The sequence below is a fragment of the Eurytemora carolleeae genome, unplaced genomic scaffold (genome assembly GCF_000591075.1).
Source record: "Eurytemora carolleeae unplaced genomic scaffold, Eaff_2.0 scaffold1978, whole genome shotgun sequence".
NCBI classification, from domain to species: Eukaryota; Metazoa; Arthropoda; class Copepoda; order Calanoida; family Temoridae; genus Eurytemora; species Eurytemora carolleeae.
Genome location: NW_019397886.1, coordinates 6772 through 31638, shown reverse-complemented (window position 1 = coordinate 31638; position 24867 = coordinate 6772). Strand labels below are relative to the sequence as shown.

General features: G+C 29.2%; 1 protein-coding gene across 1 annotated transcript in view; it reads right to left on the bottom strand.

Annotated features, from left to right (window-relative positions):
- LOC111716228 (protein mesh) overlaps positions 1-22802 on the bottom strand; it is a 25056-nt gene extending 2254 nt beyond the window's left edge. Inside the window, exons 1-36 of the mRNA XM_023491666.1 lie at positions 22665-22802; positions 21000-21061; positions 19203-19305; positions 19008-19079; positions 18212-18365; positions 17844-17893; positions 17431-17502; positions 17157-17241; positions 16897-16989; positions 15641-15733; positions 15371-15431; positions 14573-14627; positions 14043-14065; positions 13822-13933; positions 13122-13267; positions 12869-12924; positions 12584-12649; positions 11884-11979; positions 11328-11452; positions 11019-11083; positions 10810-10892; positions 10068-10151; positions 9741-9766; positions 9384-9473; positions 8595-8696; positions 7706-7794; positions 6897-7015; positions 6371-6469; positions 5932-6011; positions 5454-5544; positions 4809-4883; positions 4128-4263; positions 3535-3670; positions 1309-1393; positions 998-1075; positions 622-719 (exon numbers count right to left, since the gene is read on the bottom strand). Of these exons, the coding sequence (XP_023347434.1) occupies positions 622-719; positions 998-1075; positions 1309-1393; positions 3535-3670; positions 4128-4263; positions 4809-4883; positions 5454-5544; positions 5932-6011; positions 6371-6469; positions 6897-7015; positions 7706-7794; positions 8595-8696; positions 9384-9473; positions 9741-9766; positions 10068-10151; positions 10810-10892; positions 11019-11083; positions 11328-11452; positions 11884-11979; positions 12584-12649; positions 12869-12924; positions 13122-13267; positions 13822-13933; positions 14043-14065; positions 14573-14627; positions 15371-15431; positions 15641-15733; positions 16897-16989; positions 17157-17241; positions 17431-17502; positions 17844-17893; positions 18212-18365; positions 19008-19079; positions 19203-19305; positions 21000-21061; positions 22665-22696 (3092 nt within the window). The 5' untranslated portion in view covers positions 22697-22802. The remainder of the gene's footprint in view (positions 1-621; positions 720-997; positions 1076-1308; positions 1394-3534; positions 3671-4127; positions 4264-4808; positions 4884-5453; positions 5545-5931; positions 6012-6370; positions 6470-6896; positions 7016-7705; positions 7795-8594; positions 8697-9383; positions 9474-9740; positions 9767-10067; positions 10152-10809; positions 10893-11018; positions 11084-11327; positions 11453-11883; positions 11980-12583; positions 12650-12868; positions 12925-13121; positions 13268-13821; positions 13934-14042; positions 14066-14572; positions 14628-15370; positions 15432-15640; positions 15734-16896; positions 16990-17156; positions 17242-17430; positions 17503-17843; positions 17894-18211; positions 18366-19007; positions 19080-19202; positions 19306-20999; positions 21062-22664) is intronic.
- Positions 22803-24867: the final 2065 nt, after the last annotated feature.

Sequence of the window (24867 nt, the reverse complement as noted above, 5' to 3'; positions counted from 1 at the left end):
AGATAAATATTTCTATAGTGACCGGCTATATAAGGTAGTTGAACTGAGTATGCAGTGTTGTGGAAAACTTCTTTCGGATTCATTTGAGACATATTAAACTTTTTTAAGATCTGTAAATCCTGAGTTTGAGTGCAAATTCGACGTTCAAAACTCCTACTTTGGGGGTGGATATGTTTTCAGAATTAGTCTTTTTTTAATTACTAAATAACGACGACATAAATTGTAAAAAAGTTCTACGATAAACTACGGACGTCATGTATAGAAACATGTTGAGAAAATAAAAATTAATCTTATCATCGAAAATAAGTTCTCTTGTTCAATTATTAGTTTATATTTTCTCATTATTCTGGTTTCTTATTATTCACAAAGATTTTTGAAGATTTTCTAGATTTATTATTGAAAAAACGACATTTGAAGAATTTGAAGAAATCTGCGTATAAATTCAAAGAAAATAAAAAATTCAATATAATAATAAAAACGAATGTCTCAAATGAATCCGAAAGAAGTTTTCCACAACACTGCATACTCAGTTCAACTACCTTACATAGCCGGTCACTCTCTTTAAGTTTTATTTCTGAAGCCTCCCAAATAGTATTCAACCTCTTCTTAAATAATACTAACCCAGGATCACAGTCAAATTTGACCATAGTGCCAGGGGTGAAAGCAAAGGTAGATTTTCTTCCATTAGACGGTGTCACCAATTGACCGCAGGATATAACCTGGCAATGGGGAAATATATCAATTCTTTAATTTAATAAATGCATCATGAAAATTTGAGTTAGAGAAGAAAAATAAATCCTGAAGTATTCCTTGATGATTTCACAACTTAAAAGAATTTAAATATATTTCCAGAAAAGAATTTTTACATTACTTCAATAAGGGTTTTTCCCTTCAACTAATTTTAGAAAAAAAGTTGGTAAAGGAAAAAAACCTCTTTTAAAATTTTAATAACAAAAAAAATTGTTTTTATAAGTATTAAAATATAAAATTATCTAACCCTTGCTCCTGGTTTGAGCACTCCTTCGTATATATTGATAAACTGGTCCTGGTAATATTTGGTGAATATTGCAAACTCCTAAAATATTTAAAAATATGAAATATATAATAATTTTACTCAAAAAGATAAAAAAGGGTTACACAAAGATTGAGACTGTAGAGACGACTGTACGTCGTTACAAATCTAATCCTTTGTGGCAACCCTGTACTTAAAAACCGCTTTTGAGTAACCATATTTACACTGATAATTGTAATTATACCTTACTAAGCGTTGTTGAGTAACCATATTTACACTGATAACTGTAATTATACCTTACTAAGCGTTGTTGAGTAATCATATTTACACTGGTAACTATCTCCACAAATATCTTCAACCAGTTTACTGTTGACCCAGGTCCTAAGCAGGGTATAAAATATGCATGCATATATATATATTATATATAGTTGATAAAAAAAAAATGATTATTCGTAGGAAATCAATAGTTGATCTAAAAATCAATGTTTGATTTTGAAAACACACTATTGATCTATTTGACCTTAAGAAATCCATATTTAATAAAAAAAATATTTAATCTTGAAAAATCAATGTTTCATCTGAAAAAGAATAATGTTTCATCTCTAAAATTCGATGCTCAATCTATAGAAATTAATATTTAGCCTTGATTTTGATCTTGAAAATCAATATTTGATCTTGAAAACTCAATATTCGACCTTAAAAATCAATATTTGATCTTGAAAAATTAATATTTTTTTTTGAAAAATCAATATTTGATCTTGAAAAATCAATATTTGTTCTTCAAAATCAATATTTGATCTTGAAAAATCAATATTAGATCTTGAAAAATCAATATTTGATCTTGAAAAATCAATATTTGACCTTGAAAAATTATTATTTGATCTTGAAAATTAATATTTGATCTTGAAAATCAATATTTGATCTTTAAAAATCAATATTCGATCTTGAAAATCAATATTTGATCTTTAAAAATCAATATTCGATCTTGAAAAATCAATATTTGATCTTGACAAATCAATATTCGATCTTGAAAAATCAATATTAGATCTGACAAACCTATTTTAGATCTTGAAAAATCAATATTTTATCCTGAAAAATCAATATTTGATCTTGAAAAATCGATATTTGATCTTGAAAAATCAATAGTTGATCTTATAAATCAATATTTGAACTTGAAAAATCAATATTTGATCTTGAAAAATCAATATTGGATCTTAAAAATCAATATTAGATCTTGAAAAACCAATATTTGATTTTTAAAAAACAATATTTGATCTTGAAAAATCAATATTTGATCTTGAATAATCAATATTTGATCTTGAAAAATCAATATTTGATCTTGAAAAATTCATATCTGATCTTGAAAAATCAATATTAGATCTTGAAAACACCAATATTAGATCTTGAAAAATCAATATTTTATCCTGAAAAATCAATATTTGATCTTGAAAAATCAATATTTGATCTTAAAAAATCAATATTTGATTCTGAAAATCAATATTTGATCCTGAAAAATCAATATTTGATATTGAAAATAAATATTTGATCTTGAAAAATCAATATTTGATCTTAAAAATCAATATTAGATCTTGAAAAACCAATATTTGATCTTTAAAAATCAATATTTGATCTTGAAAAATCAATATTTGATCTTGAAAAATTCATATCTGATCTTGAAAAATCAATATTAGATCTTGAAAAACCAATATTAGATCTTGAAAAATCAATATTTTATCCTGAAAAATCAACATTTGATCTTGAAAAATCAATATTTGATCTTGAAAATAAATATTTGATCTTGCAAAATCAATATTTGATCTTAAAAATCAATATTAGATCTTGAAAAACCGATATTTGATCTTGAAAAATCAATATTTGATCTTGAAAAATCAATATTTGATCTTGAAAAATTCATATTTGATCTTGAAAAATCAATATTAGATCTTGAAAAACCAATATTAGATCTTGAAAAATCAATATTTTATCCTGAAAAATCAATATTTGATCTTGAAAAATCAATATTCGATCTTGAAAAATCAATATTTGATCTTGAAAATCAATATTTGATCTTGAAAAATCAATATTTGATCTTGAAAAATCAATATTTGATCTTGAAAATCAATATTTGATCTTGAAAAATCAATATTTGATCTTGAAAAATCAATATTTGATCTTGAAAAATCAATATTTGATCTTAAAAATCAATATTTGATCTTGAAAAACCAATTTTTGATCTTGAAAAATCAATATTTGATCTTGAAAAATCTTCATTTGACCTTGAAAAATCAATATTTGATCTTGAAAATCAATATTTGATTATTCAAAATCAATATTTGATCTTGAAAAATCAATATTTGACCTTGAAAAATCAATTTTTGATCTTGAAATATCAATATTTGATCTTGAAATATCAATATTTGATCTTGAAAATCAATATTTGATCTTGAAAATCAATATTTGATCTTGAAAAATCAATATTTGATCTTGAAATATCAACATTTTTATCTTAAAAATCAACTTACACATTTTCTGGTATTTCTGGAAGAATATCGAACTCTGGTATCCAGTTACTCCTGTAGAAGAAATTAGAGGAACGCCCGTTTTCATGGAAAAACAGGGATCTTCCAACATTTGTCACTTCTTTATCACGAACCACCCCTGAAAGATGTTTTTGTTGAAAATTTAAGAAAATAACAAATTTTCAAATACATATTTTCCATCCTATTATATTGAATCTTAGGTTGCGTATCCGATTTAATTTGATACCCTATAAACCTTTGTATGAGCTAAAATATGAATCTTATCTGAAAATGAATCATTTTAACTCTAAATTGTAACTTCCTGCTAAAAGTTACTTGCGGGAGTATGCAGCAAAGAAGGAAATCAACAAATTAAACACATTTTAGGATAATTATGATATTTTCCTCAGCATTGTTCAGATAAAGGGTAAGGTACTGTTGTGAATCAGGCATGTAAATATTTAATTGAAATTAGGTTTAAAGTCCCTTTAAAGCTATTTCCAGTAGATTGTGTTCCTAAATTCCCTTGATTATGTTCCTAAATCCCCTTGATTATGTTCCTAAATCCTCTTGATTATGTTCCTAAATCCCCTTACATTGTTCTGCGAATTCGTTATGAATCCGACTAAGCTGTGTATTATCCGTTCCAAAACTTCTCTCGTCACCATTTGGCAGTGTAAAATCGTCCAGTTTATCAAACGTCCAGTTCCCCATCAACCCTCTTGTTTGATTCTAGAACAATAAACTGATCAATTATCATTTAACAATTATAAAAGCTTTTTTAAAGGAATAAAATGTTTTTAATTCTAAATAAAAAACCTTATAAGAAACTTATAACGATTGTCGCTAACTCTATTTTATAATTGCTTACAATCATGAGGGCAAAGGCCTTTAAAATTTCAAAATATATATTCTGTTAAATCTAACAGTCAAAATTTCAATATCAAAGACGAATTTCTATTTAAATTTTGATTTCTACCAAGCTTAAACATTTAATCTAAGAGAAGTTGTCAATGAACAGCTTCTTAAGTTCTCTTTCTTTACTTTTAAATTTGTAATTTGAAAATGGCTTGTTAAGGATCAAAGCATTATTAATAAAAAGTCGTCTTCATTGTATTACTTTAATAGGCTACCACTGTAATAGAACATTAGAGGTTTAAGTTTCGTTGATGCACCACAAAAAAGTTTTAACAGAAATAAATAATTTGTTGACATGAAATTATAGTGTAGGATGGAAAGGGAATTACTAAAGTGAAAAATTGTGAAATTTTACTTACAATAAACTGCCAAGGAAGATAAACCCTTGTTGCCATATAATGTTTGTTCTCTATAACCTCTACTCCTGCTCCGGACTAGACAAATAAAAAAAATGTTTAAGTGTAGTTAATACAATAATAATAAATACAAATGCATAAACATAATAATGAAAAAACGAAAAAAACGAAAAGAACTAGAAAACTAGAAAACTAGAAAACTAGAAAACTAGAAAACTTGAAAACTAGAAAACCAGAAAACCAGAGAACCAGTTTTTAAGCCCCGTTGTTAATAATGAATTTATGAATTAATTCGTAAAAAAATTATATGGAGATCGTTAAAAATGTTTTTTTTTATAAAAGCTTGAATGAAAACTTTGAAAAATATTAATTCCACACTCTTTATTATTAAAATAAATCTTATATGAAGCATTGACAAATTAAACAACAAAAAATAATAATTTTGAAATTATAGTAAAAATTAACTTTTAAGTTTGAAGACTTAGAGACCGGAAATCGTAGTGGTTAACAATTTAACAAAGCTCCATTTTTAGGTATTTAAGAATAAGGATATTTACGTTATTATTTGAGAGTACCTTGAATCGTATATGCCACTCTAAAAACGGCGAGTTACTTGAAATTAATGATACTTAAAAAAATTGTACTAACCTGAAACATCATGACCACGTGACTCTGGTTGAGTATATTACTAGGTGTGTACACAGTGACCCCGGGGAAATGTTGAATTTTCTGAGGATGCCTGGAGTGGAAAATAAAAAATACTTTTTTTAAAAATAATTTTTCAGCATAACTTCAATTTAATTTTTAATAAGAGAACACTTTTTTAAATCTTTTTCTGCAACAAAATACAATTTCCCACTCTTTTTAGTGTAAAACCCAATCCAAAGGGTTTCGCTTGTCAGTTTCTCTTGTCAGTTTCTCTTGTCAGTTTCTCTTGTCAGTTTCTCTTGTCAGTTTCGCTTGTCAGTTTCTCTTGTCAGTTTCTCTTGTCAGTTTCTCTTGTCAGTTTCTCTTGTCAGTTTCTCTTGTCAGTTTCTCTTGTCAGTTTCTCTTGTCAGTTTCTCTAGTTAGTTTCTCTTGTCAGTTTCTCTAGTTAGTTTCTCTTGTCAGTTTCTAAATTGGTTACCTGTCAAAATAAATATATCTTCCATCTACAAGAACATCAAGCTTGTATCTCCATTGTGCATATGCAGGTCTCATTCGAACCTGCAATATTAATTAAAAATCATTCAACTCCTGTTTTATCTACACCCAACAGTGCAAAAAGAACATTAAAATTTTTATTTTTAAACCTAGATATAACATATATATAGTACCATACTTAAAAATTGTAGGCTGTTTTAAAAATTGAGTAAAATTGAATTTCTTGTTTCTTTTGAAACCCTATTACGTATGTGAAAGCTTCGTAAAAATTGATTACTACCCTTAAATTCAAAATGAAAATGAATTATGTTAAATCAAATAGTCCAAATTCAAAATATCAAAAGTTTTCATCATCAGGGTTTCAAGATTTAGGGATAAAAACATTTGACGTTCTTGTTTTTTTTTATATTTTATAAACTTACTTCGACAGTGGCCGAGAAGTTATCCTTAGCAGCCACAGCAGTTAACATACTAGCGAGCACAGTTCCATAGGGACTATCATTTACTTGTTCAAACCTTCCCTAATATAATAATATATAGTTAACATACTAGCTAGTACAGTTCCATAGGGGCTATCATTCACTTGTTCAAACCTTCCCTAATATAATTATATATAGTTGATATACTAGCTAGTACAATTCCATAGGGGCTATCATTCACTTGTTCAAACCTTCCCTAATATAATAATATATATAGTTGATATACTAGCTAGTAGAGTTCCATAAGGGCTATCATTCACTTGTTCAAACCTTCCCTACTATAATAATATATAGTTGATATACTAGCTAGTAGCACAGTTCTCAAAATAAGAAAAGAAAACTAGATGAAAAAAATTATATTTTTAGCTACTAACTGTATTGAATTTTATCATAGGACTAATTTCATTATTTGAATATTATAATGCTTAAAGCTGGGTTTCCTTGCTAGTCTAGGATAAACTTGAGTAACCTGAACATCAATCTTAACTCTAGGAGAATCTGCTCTGACCAACACGTACTCCCCCAACCCGTTGAAGGTGTAGTCCATGTGGTCAAATGTATAAACATGGGGGTCACCAAATACAGTTGCTTAAAAAAACACAGAAATTAGTTATTTTTAAAAGATACTAAACATTCCAGTTAAACTCAATTTTTCTTATTTTCCGACACAGATCAAATAGTTGTATTTTCAAGTGCTAAATGAAAAAATTGTAAAGATGTAAAAATTAGGAAATTAGAAAATTTTTGTTTCCACTTCATTTCCTCTTCTAACCCTACGTTTCGTTAATGACCGGCAAACTCTTAAAAAATTAACGAAAGAGTCCGTTAACAAATGGCAAAACCGTTAATTTCTAAATCGTTAACAAATGGAAATAGCTGGTCTTGAATATAAAATAACAGTCTACAAAATATAAGGAACAGATATGTTTCAAAATAACAGCAACTTTCGTTAATTTCTCTACTTAATGTGAACCCAACCAGGGTTCATCCCTGTATATATACATAATCTCATATAAGTTCATTGCTCCCATTTTACATCAAATAATCGTTAATGGCTCATTTAAAAAATGCTAAAAAAATTGGATAAACAAATTTTGAAACTAAAATTTATTTTTTTACCAATAAATATTATGCATTATACATTACCCTTTGCGTAAAAAAAATGTAAAAAAGCACTTTGACTGACTAAAAAGAAGAACGTCTCATTTTTTAAGAGACACCCTATCAGTATGTAAAATATGAATTTATGATAATGTTTTTTAAAGCTAATAATTTCACCTCCTCCTGGCGGCTGATACCCTACACAGTCCTGGGATGCTCGCCTTTCAAATCTAAAAATAATTATTATTAATTTGTTGTAAATTTTACTATTTATATGTTATAAGGATCTTTAAATAGAATGTTTAGGATTTAACATACTAAAGTGGTAAAATATGACACTCTTTTTTGATAAGACCGACCCAAATGTTTTTTTTCTAAGACTTTAAGGAAAAAATTCCAAGAAATTTTAATATAACTATTCCCGCAAAAAAATGACATAATAAATCAAAATTTTCTCCCGCAGTTTCTCCCCAATGCAAACAAAACATTTTTTAGGATCGTAAGAGAGGAGAAAATGTTAATTTTGTTCAAAAACCTGTTTCATTTTTAATAATTATTGCAAATTTTTTTGGTTCGCAGATTCCAAGGATTTTATATGTGAAAATATTATGATTGTTTGAGAGATTAAAGGGTACCTTTAATCTCTCAAACCATAAAATGTACGCTTTAACTAGAGATCCCTTTAAAGATCGCGGACAGTCTCTTTAATTTAATAAATTGTTTGATTAATTAACTTGTTTTATTCAATTTTGATGGAACTAATCACACCTAATATTTCCCGTTGAAGGGTGATTAAGTGATTTTATCGCCCTACAACTTTTCACCCTGCTATTAAAATTTCAAATTTCATACCTAATTTTCCTCATTGTAGGGTGATAAAGTTACTTAATCACCCTACAACAGGGTGATTAAGTAACTTTATCAACCTGCTTTTGAGTAAAATCGAATAAAAATAAAAGTATTTTAATACCTCACTACTTTCGGTGTGAAAATACTTTCATTTTGATCTTAAACAAACTAGAAAAAATAAAAATCCCGGCAAAAACTTGTTCGCACTTAATTATACCCTTTATAATTACATAATATGATATAACCAACCTGTAGGAAATGAGATAATGTTGGAATTTTACTTGCTTCGTTCCACGGTAGAACACCCAAATCATGATACCTAAACATATTTAATACAGGGTAGGGTGACTCATAATTGATGAGACTTTTATAACGACCGACAACACATCAAAAAAGTAAAATTAATTTAAAATGTTTTCTAAATGTTTAAACAAAGTAAAACAAGATTACAGATTCGAAAGCAAGAATCTAAGTAAAATTTCTTAGTTTAATGTCATTGTATTTTAACAACATTTCTACAGGTATAGTTTACTTTTAATAATTAGTTGTGTGAGTAAATTTATATTGATTTGGAAAACTATATACATTGTTCCATAAAATTAAGTAAAGGGGGGTGAGGGGTTTTACATGTGGCAACTTTTTCGATCTTTTGAATTTAATATTTTTAGCTCTGTAAATATTGAAATAAGTCAGAATACGCCGGACTAACTAATCTCTCAAAACTCCGAACGTAGGTCCAATGGATAATTACAACTCAGATCTGTGATTATTCATAAGTTTGAGGCTTTGGCTCATTGCGTTTAGTACTATTCCAGTTACATAACCCGGAGACGTTTCCGGTGCCATTTCCGGTTTAAGTGGAAAAACTCGTTTCGTAATTTATGGAACCTTTGCCAAACTGGAAAGGGAAATATATTGGGATTAACTCCCTAAGTAAACAATAAGCCGGAATTCCGGTGAAAAAAAGTATGTGAAATTTACTTTACTGGAGACTAAGGTGTTTTACCTCATAGGGTTTCCTCCCCATTTATTATCTGATGTCATCATGAGTATTCCTGCCAGATCATAACAACACTGCTGACCAGCTCCATCATGACTTAACAAAAATTATGATTTTTTTGTCATGAATAGATTTATAAAAATACAAAAGTTTTCTATTTTTTCAAGAACTGAGAATAAAAATTTTATACGCTCAACCAAAAATATCTTAAAGAAAAATTAATTTCGAACTCACGGAAAATATTTAAGAACAAAATGAAAGCTTAATAACATTTTTCATTTTAAAGATATTTTTCAACAAAAACAAAAGAACTTTTTTGTGGAGAAAAAATATTCTGAAAAGCTAAATTATAGCATAAATCACAGATTATCTGAAGAAATTATATGCATCTATAAAAAAACAGATTGTAAAGTTAATTTTCTTCTGAACGAACAATAACAATTGACTTTTATTTTCTGGTTAGAGCAAAAAAAACTTTTTAAAAAAAGAAAGAATATTTAAAAAATCACATTTTAGACAACAATTTATAGACTTTCATTTTATTAGTTTAATAGATTTTCTGAAATAGTGAAATATAACAGACTTTTCAGACAAGGATAATATAAAACAGACGATTTTTGGCTTGAAGGTAGAGTTTAACAAAATATATCTCTACAAGCATATTTTCAAATGTTTTTATATTTTATTCACCTGTGTATTTCCATCTTGGTCACATTCAAAGTCTGGAGCAAACCTTCCTCTGTCAACTGTTGCTTGACGAAGAAGACAAGGACACTAAAAAGAACTCGATTTAAATAAAAAGAAATTTAAATTTTCTTTTTCTTTGTTAAAACAAATATCTCTAATAAAAGGATGGGCACCTGATACACCTGATATGACCAATACCAATGCCCCCCTTCCAAAATACACCTGATATAGACCAATTCCAATGCCCCCCCTTCCAAACAAGTTTTTAAAACTAACATAAACAATGCACTTTTTATAATTCATTTAAAGTAAATGTTTTTAAATATTTTTACGAGAACCATGCAGAAAAACAATATTGTGCAACTTTAGTGCATTCGATATTTGCGTTGTAATTTCAAGTGATCCTCCATTTACAGAGTGCTATTACCGATTTACATTGTTACCCCTTCATCAGATATATTGTAGAGGATGTTGTCGTTTTTCTAACTTAAAGAGTGATTTATTCTTACTATTTCCTTCCTTGTTTTGAAGTCAAAAATCCGCATGTAATTTTTATAGAAAACCCGCGATTGAAAATGATCATTTCGCAGAAAAAAAGAAAAAGAATAAATCCATCATTTTTTCTCAGACAAAGGTTTAAAAGTTGTACCGTTCGTTTTGTATCGGGCATGACTTCCTTTAAATAGAGGGTCACATGAAATTACGTGAACAGTCTCTTTAGGATGGTTTTTCTTTAAAATATTACCACTGGCAGTTCTGCTGCAAAGTTCTTGAGCCATCGATCCTCCTTGATAAAATTATCACATTGCTGCTCCACCCAGTTATTGCCTATAAATATATAGCGTTGCACATAGACCACATAGCACATAGCGAACGAGCAATCAATAACAAACAAGCTATTAACCCTTTATGATCTAACACACTATGAAAAGAACTAAGAAGTCTATGTCCTACCTAAGAAACGCCTCCACTGCTCGTTAAAATACCAACCCAGAGGTATAGGGCGGGACCAGATCATACTAGATACAGAAAATGTTTTCATAAATTTCTAATAATTACAACTTTTTTTATGTTTTTTCTTTTATGCAAAGGAATTAAATCTAAGTTTGCAATATCAAAGGTTTACGCCAACAGATTTCAAAGATATTGGGATTAGATAACTTCATTTTTTCTTAATCATTGATAGTTTTAAAATCTAATATGTCATTTAAACTTTTTTTATCCTAATTTCCTTTGATTGTTGATTGTGTTCTATATACTTACGGTGAATTTGACATCCCAACAACAGAGAGTGGTTGGGTTAAGTTAATCATGAGTAAACCAACTTGACAGGATCGAGCTAGGGGACCATTGTCCTTGGTGGCATACGTCTTCGGTGTCAAGGTGGCCTAAACCAGTTTTTTATTAGACTGACTTTCTATAAATTAAAAAAGGAGAAAATAGTAAGAATTTCTATTATAAATGATGGTCTAAGCGCCAAAAAAAATGTTAGTGTTTTTTTTCTAAAAATTGATTTTTGCCATTCTTCTTTCAATTTTATAAGGGGGGGGGCGGCGGCGCCCCCCCCCCTTCTAAAATACAAACTAGTTACGCCTCTAGTTTGTTTGTAGTTTCATAGTTTATAAAACTTTGAAATATTTTTTTCCTAAAAAAAAATAGAAAACAATTCAAAAACGATCGTTGTAACACGATCGTTTTTGGATCGTTTTTGCATATATTTCTTGTCAGGGTCCAAATTTGGCATAATACAAAAAAACTTAAGTGTTCAGAATAATTTATGCAAAAAACTAACCAACTTAATCCATTTCACTATCTTTACCTTTCCACTGTTTGCAACACTAGGCTCTAAAGTATCAATATAGATGAGCTGAGGATCTATAGAGTCCTCCTTATATCCCCATAAAGATATTTGAACCTGCAAATATAAAAATAGTTTTTAATTAAATTCTTTATCACGAAAATTCAATCCATAAATTTTTTAATTTTTTTTGAATTAAAGAAAAATTTTGAAAATTTTTGCTTACACAAATAAGATAGGTAAGACCCAAAAAAATCTTTTAAAAAAATGTTTGTTAAAATATTTGCAGTCAATATATTTGTTTTCAATGAATCAATTTACTCAGGGACAATTAAATTTGTTATCAACATATTTGTTGTCAATATATTCGTTATCAACATATTTGTTGTCAGTATATTTGTTGTCAATATATTTGTTGGAAATAAATTAGTTGTCAGTATATTTGTTGTTAATATATTTGTTGTCAGTTTATTTGTTGTCAATATATTTGTTGATGATATATTTGTTGTCAATAAATTAGTTGTCAGTATATTTGTTGTTAATATATTTGTTGTTAGTATATTTGTTATTAAATATATTTGTTGTCAATATATTTGTTGTCAGTATATTTGTAGTAAATATATTTGTTGTCAGTTTATTTGTTGTCAATATATTTGTTGATGATATATTTGTTGTCAATATATTTGTTGTCAGTATATTTGTTGTCAATATACCAACCAACCTTTGCATCTGCTCTCATAGTAAGATTGAATGGATCCCAGTTGACCTCCAGGCTGGCGGGGGCAAGCTGATGGTTTGGAATAGGCATCGTTTTCAGGCTAGTTTTTAAACATTTAACGTTTTTAAACTTTCAAGAGACTTCAAAAGAATTTAATTGTAGTATTCTATTTCAAAATTGTATGCTCAATAAGTTTCCTTTCATTAAAATCTAAAATTTGTCACCCTGGCAAAAAGATATATTAACAAAAAAGATTTTTAAAAACGATTAAAAACAAGATGCCCATCCCTGGTGGTAAGATTCATCTTTAAACCAAACCATGGTAGGGCTCACAGCTGGGGTCTCTAAAGAAAACATTTTAAGTTACAAATAACTCTAAACTTTGATGCAGTTTTTTATTTTACCGGTTCTGATCCGCGATTTACAAGCTCAGTCTTAAGTCTAACTAGCTGACGAACATTAGAGTATTTCTTTTGAGAATTGGTTTAATTAACTTTCTTTAAAAAAAAGATTTTGTTTCTTGAAAAGAGTAAATGTTTACCTACAAAAAATTGTCCCTTCCAAAGAAAAGGTCCTCCGTTTAAGGAGACCTCGAAATCTACCCAGCCTTCGGCCTCAACCCAGGGCATTATACAGGTTGCTATATTCTCATTCAAAACTACACCTTCAGAATCCTTCGTGTTAAATCTAAAAACAAAATCTTTAATTTTTAAAAAAATAAAACGGCATTGCTTATTAATTGTGCATATTGAACAATGTTGCTAAATTTTCCAATTTCGGAATTTTTGTGTAGATACAGTTAATCTTGACACACTTGATCTCGATATCCAATGCGGGTACTTTTATTCAAGGATCAATGGTTACTGTCTAGAATAAAGTTACTCCTGCAGGGTATATGACCGTCATGGGAAATAAAAGAGGAATTATTATATACTTGTCAATTTTGATTTCTTAAAGGTACAAACCACCATTTTGATTTCTTTAAGGTAAATAGGACATGTTTTGAATTTTTGAAATACAGACCACCATTTTGATTTTTTTTAAGGTACAAAACATCTTTTTGATTTATTAAAGATACAAACCAACATTTTGATTTATTAAAGGGACAGGTCGTGATTTAATTCATGAACGGTACTACAATTTCTATTTGCTACAATTACAATTATCAAAACCATGACGACATTTAATAACAAAAGAACGGAGACGACAATAACACCATTGTTTTCCGGTGAGCAATGTACCTGCATGTGACCCGCATCCCAGGTTTGAAGCAAGGTCCTGTAAAATTGACCTGCGTCCCTCCCAACATATTTCCATTCTCAGGAGCAAACACAAGAGGCAGATTTGTTCCAACTTAAATATATCAATCCAATTGTAAAAAAATATGGTACAATGGAACATGAACCGTTTATTAATATTAATATTATATAATTATATATTATAATAATATAATTTTACACACCCCCTTTTTTCATCCTAATGTTTCTAAACATTCAATCTACATTCNTCAATTATTTTACATAAACTAGTTTGTGCTCAGAACTTTACATAATGCAGCTTCAGACACAGTATGAACTTCAGGGGCAACTCAAAGACCTTGACAGGGGCGACTTGACTTATATCTAGCTCGCGAAATAGGTCGCGAAACACATGGTATTCATGCAAATATATTGTCTAGATAGTTTTAATTTAGATAGTTCTAAGGTATTATTGGAAGGATTACACCTATATTTATATACTTAAACATGGTGTTCATGCAAAAATATTGTCTAGATAGTTTTAATAGTTTCTAAGGTATTGTTGGAAGGAATACACCTATATATATATATATATATATATATATATATATATATAAATAATAACTCATATGTACTGTCGATTTAACATTTTATGTGTACTATCTATCTAATATCTCATATGTACTGTCGATCTAATATCTCATGTGTACTGTCGATCTAGTATCTCATGCGAATGAATAAAAAAATATAAAACCTGACGTATGTTGTCTGAGAATAAGGAAGATATTCATAAGCTTTAGTTCCGTTCCCTAAATAAAATTACTTTTCACAAATCTAAAATGGGGTACGAAATTATGAAATATAAATTATTAATAACTTTGCACTTCTTTCATTCCTGTTCAAAATGGACTGAAGATTAATTGTCCTTCGGGGTTGCGGGTTTTTGGATTGTTTTGCTAATTATTTAGTATATACAGCTGGTTACCCACAAAAGGATGAAACTTCCAAGACGACTGTACGACATTTATAATATTTGTTTCCCTTGCTCGATCCTTTAAAACCTGAACTTTCTTTGCCTAATCATTAACCCTGTCAGGTGGGGGGGGGGGGGTTCCCCCCTGCGGTTTATTTTGAATAACTGAACGCTAAAACTTATTTACTTTTTCAATATCAAAGCTGTAAACAAGTTTTGCTAAAATTTTTTTGATGCATAGGGTAGGGTGGAGATTGATCAAACGGCAGGTTGGTGTTTTAAAAAAACAGAAATGGTTAATAACTTTTTTAATAATTAGCCCACAGGGATAAGACTTATATATTTGAAAAGACCATAAAAAATGGATAAAATAACATGTTTCATGTGTTAATATTTGTCAATGGGAGGGGAGGGATGGAAAACACCCCCCCCCCATCTATATTAGACAAAAATATCTCAATCGGGATAGGGTTAAATAGTCCTTTAAAAGACTATAATTTCACATTATATGTAAGTCGTCTTTACAGTATAATCCTTTGTTTTAAACTCTAAAATTCAGAAGAAGAAAAAGAATTTTACCTGCGTTGAATCCAACAAATGCGGGAACACCTCCTTGTCCTTCTGTTGTGTCCCCTCCTGCCTTTGATTAACTTTTTTAGAAATAGAAAAAAATCAAAATCAAATGTCGTCTTTGAGAAATAAAAATGTATCTTTCACAACAATAGCTGTGACATCACAGTTCGTTAAAGCAATATATTTTTCGAGAAATTTATTACTGTGTGACGAATTCATGAGAAATATGATTTAGAAGACGACATTTAAATAAATTTTTCTTTGAATTAATTTTACCTCTGTATGTGTGGTCCAGCCCATCCATTCATACATAAATATTGCATAGGTTCGAACCTCGTCAGTAACTATCACAGCTTGGAACGTATTTGTCTAAGAGAAAACAATTTAAATGTTCAAATTCAAGAATGAACGTGCAGACTGCAGACTGCAGTTTGATCAAATAAAACCAAATGGTAAAGAAAACCGAATATATAATAATATATATATAATATAATCGAATGGTTTCCTGATTTTTGAACTTAAATTATAGCTGATAATCTTCAGCATGTTTCGCTCATTATTTAAAAATACGATTTTACGTGAAATAAGTTTAAGAAATTTCATTTCGTTTCGTAGCTTTCTTCCCCAAACTTTAATATCAACCGCTCATAGATATACTATACAGTGTGACCTGTAAAACTCTGGGAAAAGGAGACGACAAAAGGTTGAACACGAAACACAGCATCTGTGCAGTATATACACATTACACAAAACAATTCTTTTTATCTAATAATTTGATTTTTCACGCTGCTGATGGTTTGCTATACATCACAGTTGCGGCTAAAACATTGTTTTCCTATTCCGGAATTTTTTATAGATTTATTCACACACAAAGATATAAATACATACAGGGTGTCCCACGAAACATGACAATAGGAAGACGACTTGAAAGTCGTCTTTGGTATGTGAATTTATTTGTGACATTTAGTCTTCTATCTACTTTAACATGTATGATTCTTGAAACAATTATCACATAATTCTCCTAGCCCTGGCATTTCCAAAAAGTGGTCTGCGTTTTTTGTGCTTTCAATATTACCGGAGATATAAAGAGTTTGGTTCAGATTTCAATTTTGTTAAATAAAAGCAAAATTGTCGAAATCTGAACGAAATTCTTCCTATCTCGGGCAATATTGAAAGCACAAAAAAGGCAGACCACATTTTGGAAATGGCAGGACAAGGGAAATTTTGTGATTAATATCTCTAGAAATTTACTTCTAAAATTAGATTGACAAATAAACGCAGCAAATTATTTCAAAAATCAAGACGACATTCAAGTCGTCCTGCATACTGTCATGTTTCGTGGGACACCCTGTATATAAATGGTGTAGTTTAAATTTGTTTAAATAGATTTTTTTGAAAATACAGGTTTCCAAAAGAAAAGAGAAAAAATATGCAAAATTATGCACAAATAGAAAACATTGATTTTTACTCACTACATAACATATTTATCATGGGCCCCACTGCACGCTTAAAGGAATTTAAATAAGGTTTACCGTTCTCCTAGCACTAGCTATACCGCCTGCAAACGAGACGTTTTTCCATGTTGCAATTATAGCATGTTTCGGCTCAAAAGTGTCAGTACCAACCTACATTTTTTAAACAATAATTAAAAAGAGTACAATTCGAGTATTTTGGAATGGGGGGGAGGGTAAATGTTTTTATGGTGTAAATTATAAAAAGCATACTTTAGGCGAGAACAGAAATTATGAATGAAAGATTTAGAATTGGAAATTTTATTATATATTTTTCCTACCATTCCTTCTCTGATATCCCACTTGAGCCTCTCTCTAATCTCCACACCGAACTGATCTGTCCGGGCGTACAGGTCTCTTTCAAGCCTTAACAATTCACATTTTTAAGATGAGCTCGTTAATTAACTTAAAAACAGCTTAGACTAGAACAAATGAACGTTTTTTTTAAATATGAAATCTTCGACATATAAAAGGAAACCTGCTTAGCCGGTATAAAATTATATTTATTTGCCTTGGTAAAAAATCTGTCAAAGATGAATAATACAAATAATTTACCTGAAGTAGACTCCGGGTTTCTTTTTTGCATATTCATCAACTTCATTTCCATTCAATTCACCGATTTTACACCTATGATAATTTACGAAATTTACGATTTTACACCTATGATAATTTACAAAATTTACGATTTTACACCTATGATAGTTTACGAAATTTACGATTTTACACCTATGATAATTTACGAAATTTACGATTTTACACCTATGATAATTTACAAAATTTACGATTTTACAAAATTTACGATTTTACACCTATGATAATTTACGAAATTTACGATTTAAGAATGTGTTTATGGTAAGACATATGAATTGATTACATAGTATTAATTTCTAAAAACTCTGGTAAAAAAAAGTACAAACAAATTATTTCCATTTTACTTTTATTTATTTTTGATCAATATTTGTTTTTACCTGGAGTAAAAAGGTCCAATAAATGATGGATCCTCAACTCTGGGCCAATCCTAAAAAAAATTAGAATCAAGAATTAAATTTTTACTACATACCCTGATAATTTCTTAGTTTTTAAGAAGATAAAATTAACCCTCATAATAAAACTGAAAGTTGCTTTGCTAGCTTTTGAAAATATCTCAACTTTTTTGCAGATGCTGAAAACCCTCAAATTAAGAAAATCAATTTTCAATATTCACAACCTTTGTATAAGACCTTCCTTTATATATTCCCAAGAACCCACCGGATGTTATATCTAGGGGGCGAGTAGTTCACCCCCTCCCCCCTTGTACAACCTGATTTGTGTTGCTTAATAATGTTCTGATATATACCTGAATTGGGAACTTCAAAGGATATTCTGGGAACTGAATTGGAGTGTTGGAGAAAGAAAGATGACCGTGCAAACTTAGCCACGTGTAGTTGAATCCAAATCCCATAAACGGCAGAAGGAAATTAACTTGCTTGTTGATCTGCGGCGAAGTGTCACTACACAAATAATAAATTATAATTTTGTCACAGTAATACCATAATAACTTATAATAACTTAAATAATTTATTCTCTTAACAAAGAGGATAAATAAATTTAGATTAAGCAGCAAAAACCGATGTTTAAGTATTTTGTTTTACTTATTTTTTAATGAAATTATTATGAAGTTTCAAAGTAGGGTGCACGTGTAGGCGTATTCCGCTTTTTCAATCGTTAAAAAAAATATTTCGTTCGTTCTCAAAATAATTGGTTCATTTTCCATCTATTTTGTTCGTTTTTTCACTGAACGATCGTAAATTAATATGGTTTTTTCAGTAAAACAGCGATTGTGTAAAAAAATTTTAATCAATTTATTGGTTTTAAAAATTTTAATTCAAAAACTGTTTGTTCTGTAAGGAAACGATGATTCTTCAAATAAAATCAAAATCTTTCGGAACTTTTATTGTTTTTTTTTTCAGGTTCGTTTTTTCGTTTTTTCATTTCTCTGAGCACATTAAGTCAATCGTCCGTCGTTCGAAATTATCGTTAGCAAAAAATTTCATTAGTTCACAAAAACAATTCCCATCTCTAGCAGGCTTACGAACTATGATAAGATTATGAGCTGCTGCAGAACACTTTTACTTTTTGTGTTATACACTCACCGAATATCTTTTTGATAATCTCCATTACCATCATTGCCTCCTTGGTCAAAGAACGGGTACATTTTTTGCGCTCTATATAAAAAGATTTAAACTTTTTTACAGTTTGTATCTTTTATTATAAAAAATTTTTTAATCATTAAATTTTTATAACTTTTCTAGAACAAATTTTAATTTATCAATTAAAAATCTTTTTCCCTGATATCTTTAAGTCGATCAGCTGTGATGACATATCCCTGGTATCCGTCTCCTGTATACTTCTCAGAAAATCCGCTAGGAGCAGCACGTGACTGCCAGGGGTCTGATTAGAAAATATGTCAAGCTTCAAAGAAGTGTTTTTTTATTTTTCCTGTACAATATCAAATTTTAAATTCAATAATGATGTGTTTTCTTAAATACAATAAACATGCGTTTTATCATTCCATTGGTAGTGAACCACACATCACGGTACATTCCAGTTCATTTCAAGTTCCGGGCCGAGTTTCAAGTAACCTGCAGGCAAGCAGTACAGTACAACTGCAGGCTATATCGGGCAAAACGGGACTGTACGCCAGATGAATGTCGATCCTCTTCTAGTTAAATTTATGTAAAATATGTACCAGTTTATCTTCCATAATCTGGCATATCGAGTTACTTAAAAAGAACCGGAGTTTTTAGTAATGTTATAGCATGAAATATAATTTAATTCATGATTTTTTTACATTTTAAAATGAAAATTTTTTAAAGTGTAATATTCAGTACATGACCAAACTCCTAAGTTGCAATGCAAATAGTAAAAGTCTCATACATATTAAACTAGAAGCTTAACTGCGTTGAATTACTTTTCTTATCATGAGAACAAAGAAACAATTTTATAACACACACAAAAAAGCATGTTTAAGTTTTAACTGAAAAAAGCGTAAACAATGAAAAAAATACGCAGAGCTTAAACTCTTCTTTAAACCCTCAGTTTAAGACATTCAATCTTTAACTTTCATTGATTTTGAAACAGTGGTAGCGATTATATAAATAAAATGAAGACGACTTTTTTATTTAAGTTTTGATTGTTAACAAGCTTTTTTGGAAATACAAGTTTACAAGTAATCAAAAAGAAGCTTTTTTATTTGACAGCTTCTATTTACTTCTATATTTATGTGTATTCATGCTGTTTAAAAATAGCTTGATATAAATCATAATTGAAATCGAAAGTTGTTTTTATTGTATTAATATAATCGCCAACAACTGTATTGCTTTAAATAGTTGCTTAAATGCTCAATTATATTACACACTTTAATTCTTATTCTTGTTTTAACTCTTTTTGTGAACCACAGCTTTTAATTCTCAATATTAAACTGGTTTTGCATTACATTTCAAACTGGGTTAAACTTTGATTTATAAAGTGTTTTTTAATTCATGTTATAAAACTGGCATATATTCTCATTGTAAGCTTAATAAACTCTCATTGCAAAATTGTTTTGCCTGGTTTAAGTTGAGATTAAAATATGATTTAATACTCAATCTAAAACTGGTTTTAACTCTCATGCAATCTAAAACTGGTTTTAACTCTCATGCAATCTAAAACTGGGGTAAACTATAACTTTTTAACTGGCGTTATATCATTCAATCTAAAACTGATTTTAACTCTTAATTCAAAACTGGTTTAAACTCTCAATTTAAAATTGGTTTTAACTCTTTTTTAAAACCTGGTTTTAACTCCAATTTAAGACTGGTATCAACTCTCAATTTGAAACTCGTTTTAACTCTCAATTTGAATCTGGTTTTAACTCTCAATTGAAAACTGGTTTTATTTTTTAATTCAAAATTTGAAACTAGTTTTAATTAGAAACTGGTTTTATCTTTCAATTTAATAGTTTTAACTGTCGATTTAAAACTGATTTTTTCACTTTTCACCTAGAATTTGGGTTTATCTCAACTTAATCTCAACTTAAAACTGGTCTCTAACCTGAACTTAAAACTGGTTTTAACTCTAAACTTAAAACTAGTTTCAACTCTTACCATAGTTAGATCCTGTTCCCTGGTTTAGTCCTTGACCTCTGCATTGGGAGAGAAGGCAAACACTAAAAACAAGGTTATTATTTAATGAACCATAAAATAATTTTAGATTGATAAAAAGCTTTAAAACACACTTAAAGATAAGGATTTATCTATTTTTAATCAGCATTGCTAAAAAATTGGAAAAAAACGATGTTTTTTAAATAGTTTAGTTAAATAGTTAAATAGGTAAGTGTGCCCTATCATTTTCGATGATAATTGTGAACTTATTTCTATTTAAAACACAAATACCTATTTAATACTTATTTTTTTTGAAGTATGAAGCAATGTTTTAAGTTCATTATATCAACAATTATCTATAAACTGTGCTGGTCTATCTGGGTGGGTGTTTGTTTGTATCCAATAAACGTACGTCAAAACGGCTGACCTGATCCGGCCCAAATTATTTGTGGGACCTCAAAAGACCCTAGGTAAGGTTTATAAATGATCAAAATTAAAAATAAGCCTAAACAAAATTTGATTTCCACAAAATTTTAAAAAATCCACGAATTTTTTTATTGTTTTCGTTTTACAATGTACACAAAAAGAAAATGTTTATAATTGAAATAGAAGATGGGCGCGAAGCACCCTGAAATCCTTGTATATATATAAAGTAGTAATCTCTTTTTGTCTGTTTGTTAGGATGTTCGATCATAACTCATGAACCCCTTGACAGATTAGCCTCAAATTTTAATTACTTGGGTTCCTAAATGGGTTTTTGAATTCTAAGTATCAAAATAAAAAAGCAGAAAAGGAAATCAAAAAAGAAATTTAATATTCCTTAAGAAAAAGCTGTTTTTGAATGTAATAATGTTCATTGAACCTCTTATCTAAAACCAGCTTTTAAAACTAGAATGCTATTTACTCTAAAAAAAAATATAATATATAATATATAATATATAGTTAATATAATTTTAAACCACTGAGGAACTTGCATTAGTTCTAACTTTTCGGAGAGCAAAGGATACATATTTGTTAAGAAATAAAATGACAAAAGAAGTTTCACAAACTTGAGCCAAACTTATAAATTATAACTACTGAAAAAATTGTTCATTTAAATATAATGTGAAATTGTGCAATGTCGTTGGTGTGCCTTAGTTGGTGCGTTGGTGTCATACATATATGAGTTAAAGTTCCATTGTAAAAATTAACTTTCCAATCATGGAAACTTTTTAATGAATAAAACGGTATTGATTTAATTTGTTAAAATAATTAAAATTTTCTTGGTAATTTGAAACTTATTTATCAATAGACACAACTCATGAGCTTGGATAAGTTTTCAGAGATTTGACCAAATAGAGATCGGATAACCGAGTCTGGGAAGAAATCATCATAATTTGAGTGCTATTTGAGACCCCATGGACGTCTCGTTGGAGACCCCATGTGGAGACCCTAATTTTTCATTAAAGACACCAAGATTTCATTGAAGACCCCCCAGATTTCATTTGAGACCCCAAAGTTTCTTTGGAGACTCTCAAATTTTCGTTGGAGACCCCCAGATTTTTGTTTGAGATCCCCAGAGACCCCAATATTTTAATAGTACTCCAATGATGATGATTTCAGACTGGCAATTAATTTAAATCCGTTCCGTTAAAAAAATCCTTTTAAAATCAAATTCTCATTTCTCACCTAATGAATAGGATCCACATTTTGTTCCTCATATTGAAGAGGAGTTTAACTTGAAAAACAACTGTTCTTTGATTTTATAATTTTCACTTTTGTTTTATAACTCATACAATTTCTGAAATTAATTCCGTTAGAAAAATAATTTTTAAAAGTGTACTAATACAGTGTGAGAACTCATGGTGATAAACTTTTTTGTTTATGTAAGATAAGATTCACCTAGAAGGGGGGGAGGCATTACTCATTGCTTAATTAAGACCGCGTAAGGAGTTTAAAAAAATATTACAGTATATAGAGCGTTGGAAAATTTAAAGCCAAATTATGAAGGAAAAATCTAGAAATCATTTAAAAAAAACTTATTTAAACGTATTGTACATTTAATTTAAGACGGCTTTGCCATAACCTGACATTTTAGAATCATTAAATATATCTATAATATTTTCATAATGTTTTTAAACTTAAAGGGAGTATCGGTGTAATTTGGAGTGACCATACTTTTTAAAGATAGACAAATTACAATAGGCAAATCACAAATTACAATAGGCAAATAACAAAAGCTTTATCTGATCGATAAAGTGGAAGATAATGCTTTTTTTTACGATGAAAAGTATTTAATTATAATAATTTCTCTATTATTTCTTAAGCAAGAAATGCGCAAGTCACTTATGCTGAGAAACCACAAATGAATGTGATCAGGTGTTTAAAACAAAAACATGAATATCTAATTCATTCTTGATCAGGCAAAGATAGGATGGGTACGGTTGAGAATCGGCTTTGGCACTCTATCTTCTGGAGGATCACTTTAATTTACGTGTATAGTTCTTTTATATTCTTAGCTTGTTTCAACACATTTAATCTGTACTGTTTCTTTTTAGTAATTTAGAATCAAAACAAATTTTGATAATGAAAAATCACCATAATATAGTGATAACCATAAAACAATGGAATAGAAAGACGACATTTTAGCAATACTTAAGTGTATTTGATGTTGTTAAAAAGCAAATAGTTTTACCAGACACTTATATAATTACTTTTTGGTTAAATCGGTCTGTTTAAACTGCATGGTTAATGAACTTTTTAAAGTTAAAACTTGATTCTCAAAGTCGTCATACTATTCCAGAGTTTTCTAGATATCACTGTAATAACATTTCCTGCTGGAAAAGAAGATTTATATGAATATGTTTTAAGGTATTCGGTAATACTATTGTTCTGAGAGAGATAAGCACCACGTCGTGTAAAGATTTGATATTGGTGTATCATGAAAAGATAAGTTTGTTTGATCAGGTATATTCATACATTACTCATATCAACCTTACATATCTTATTCATATATTTTATACAACAAAATCTATTGTGTTTACAAAATACACATTATCCCTAGTAAGCTGTATTTTGAGTAATACTTAAAGGGAGACAAATTAAAGGGGTTAAGGCTTACGTTTAAAAATTCTCGATGGTGATCGCTACTAATCTTACTTCAATCTGTTGCGTTTATAAGAAGAAAATTGTTAAAAACTACTCATACTGAAGGATGTAGCGTTTACACAAATTCAGAAAGTTGCGACATTCAACTCATTACGACATTACAACCTATAATCATCGATAATTTGTTGACGCATTTGTATGGTATATAGTTCATATTTCATAATATTTTTTTCCTTTTTTATGATCTGAATTTAACTTTTGAAAACATTTATTCCTGTTTCGAGGATTTTTGATAATAAAGACGACATTTTCATATTTTCTAGGAATGTTCGAAAATCCAGCGCCAGCCTTAAAAAAAAGTTGTAAGCTAAATATTATTTTATAAAATACAAAATCAAAAATATTATGAAATATCATCAATATGCGAATGCATCGAAAAATTATATAGACGTAATTTCAAATGGTCCTTCTCAGAACAAGTTACGTGCGAGCCGATAAATTATTGAACCTAAAACATTAATCTGCAGTTATGAGGATGATATTGCCGTTTCATTTAGATAAAGATCAATTTTTAAGTTCATGTCTCCAGGCCTTAAATCTGCATATCACTTAGTCGGAGAACCTGCAACAAAAAAATGTTCAATATTAAAAACAAAATTTGCTGGGATATTTTTTTTCTGTTTACAGTCACTCTTGAAATAACGTCTACAGTGAACAGTCCCTTTCAGCTTAAAAAAAAACCTGACAGTGTATGATATATTTACATCCCACACCCCCCCCCCCC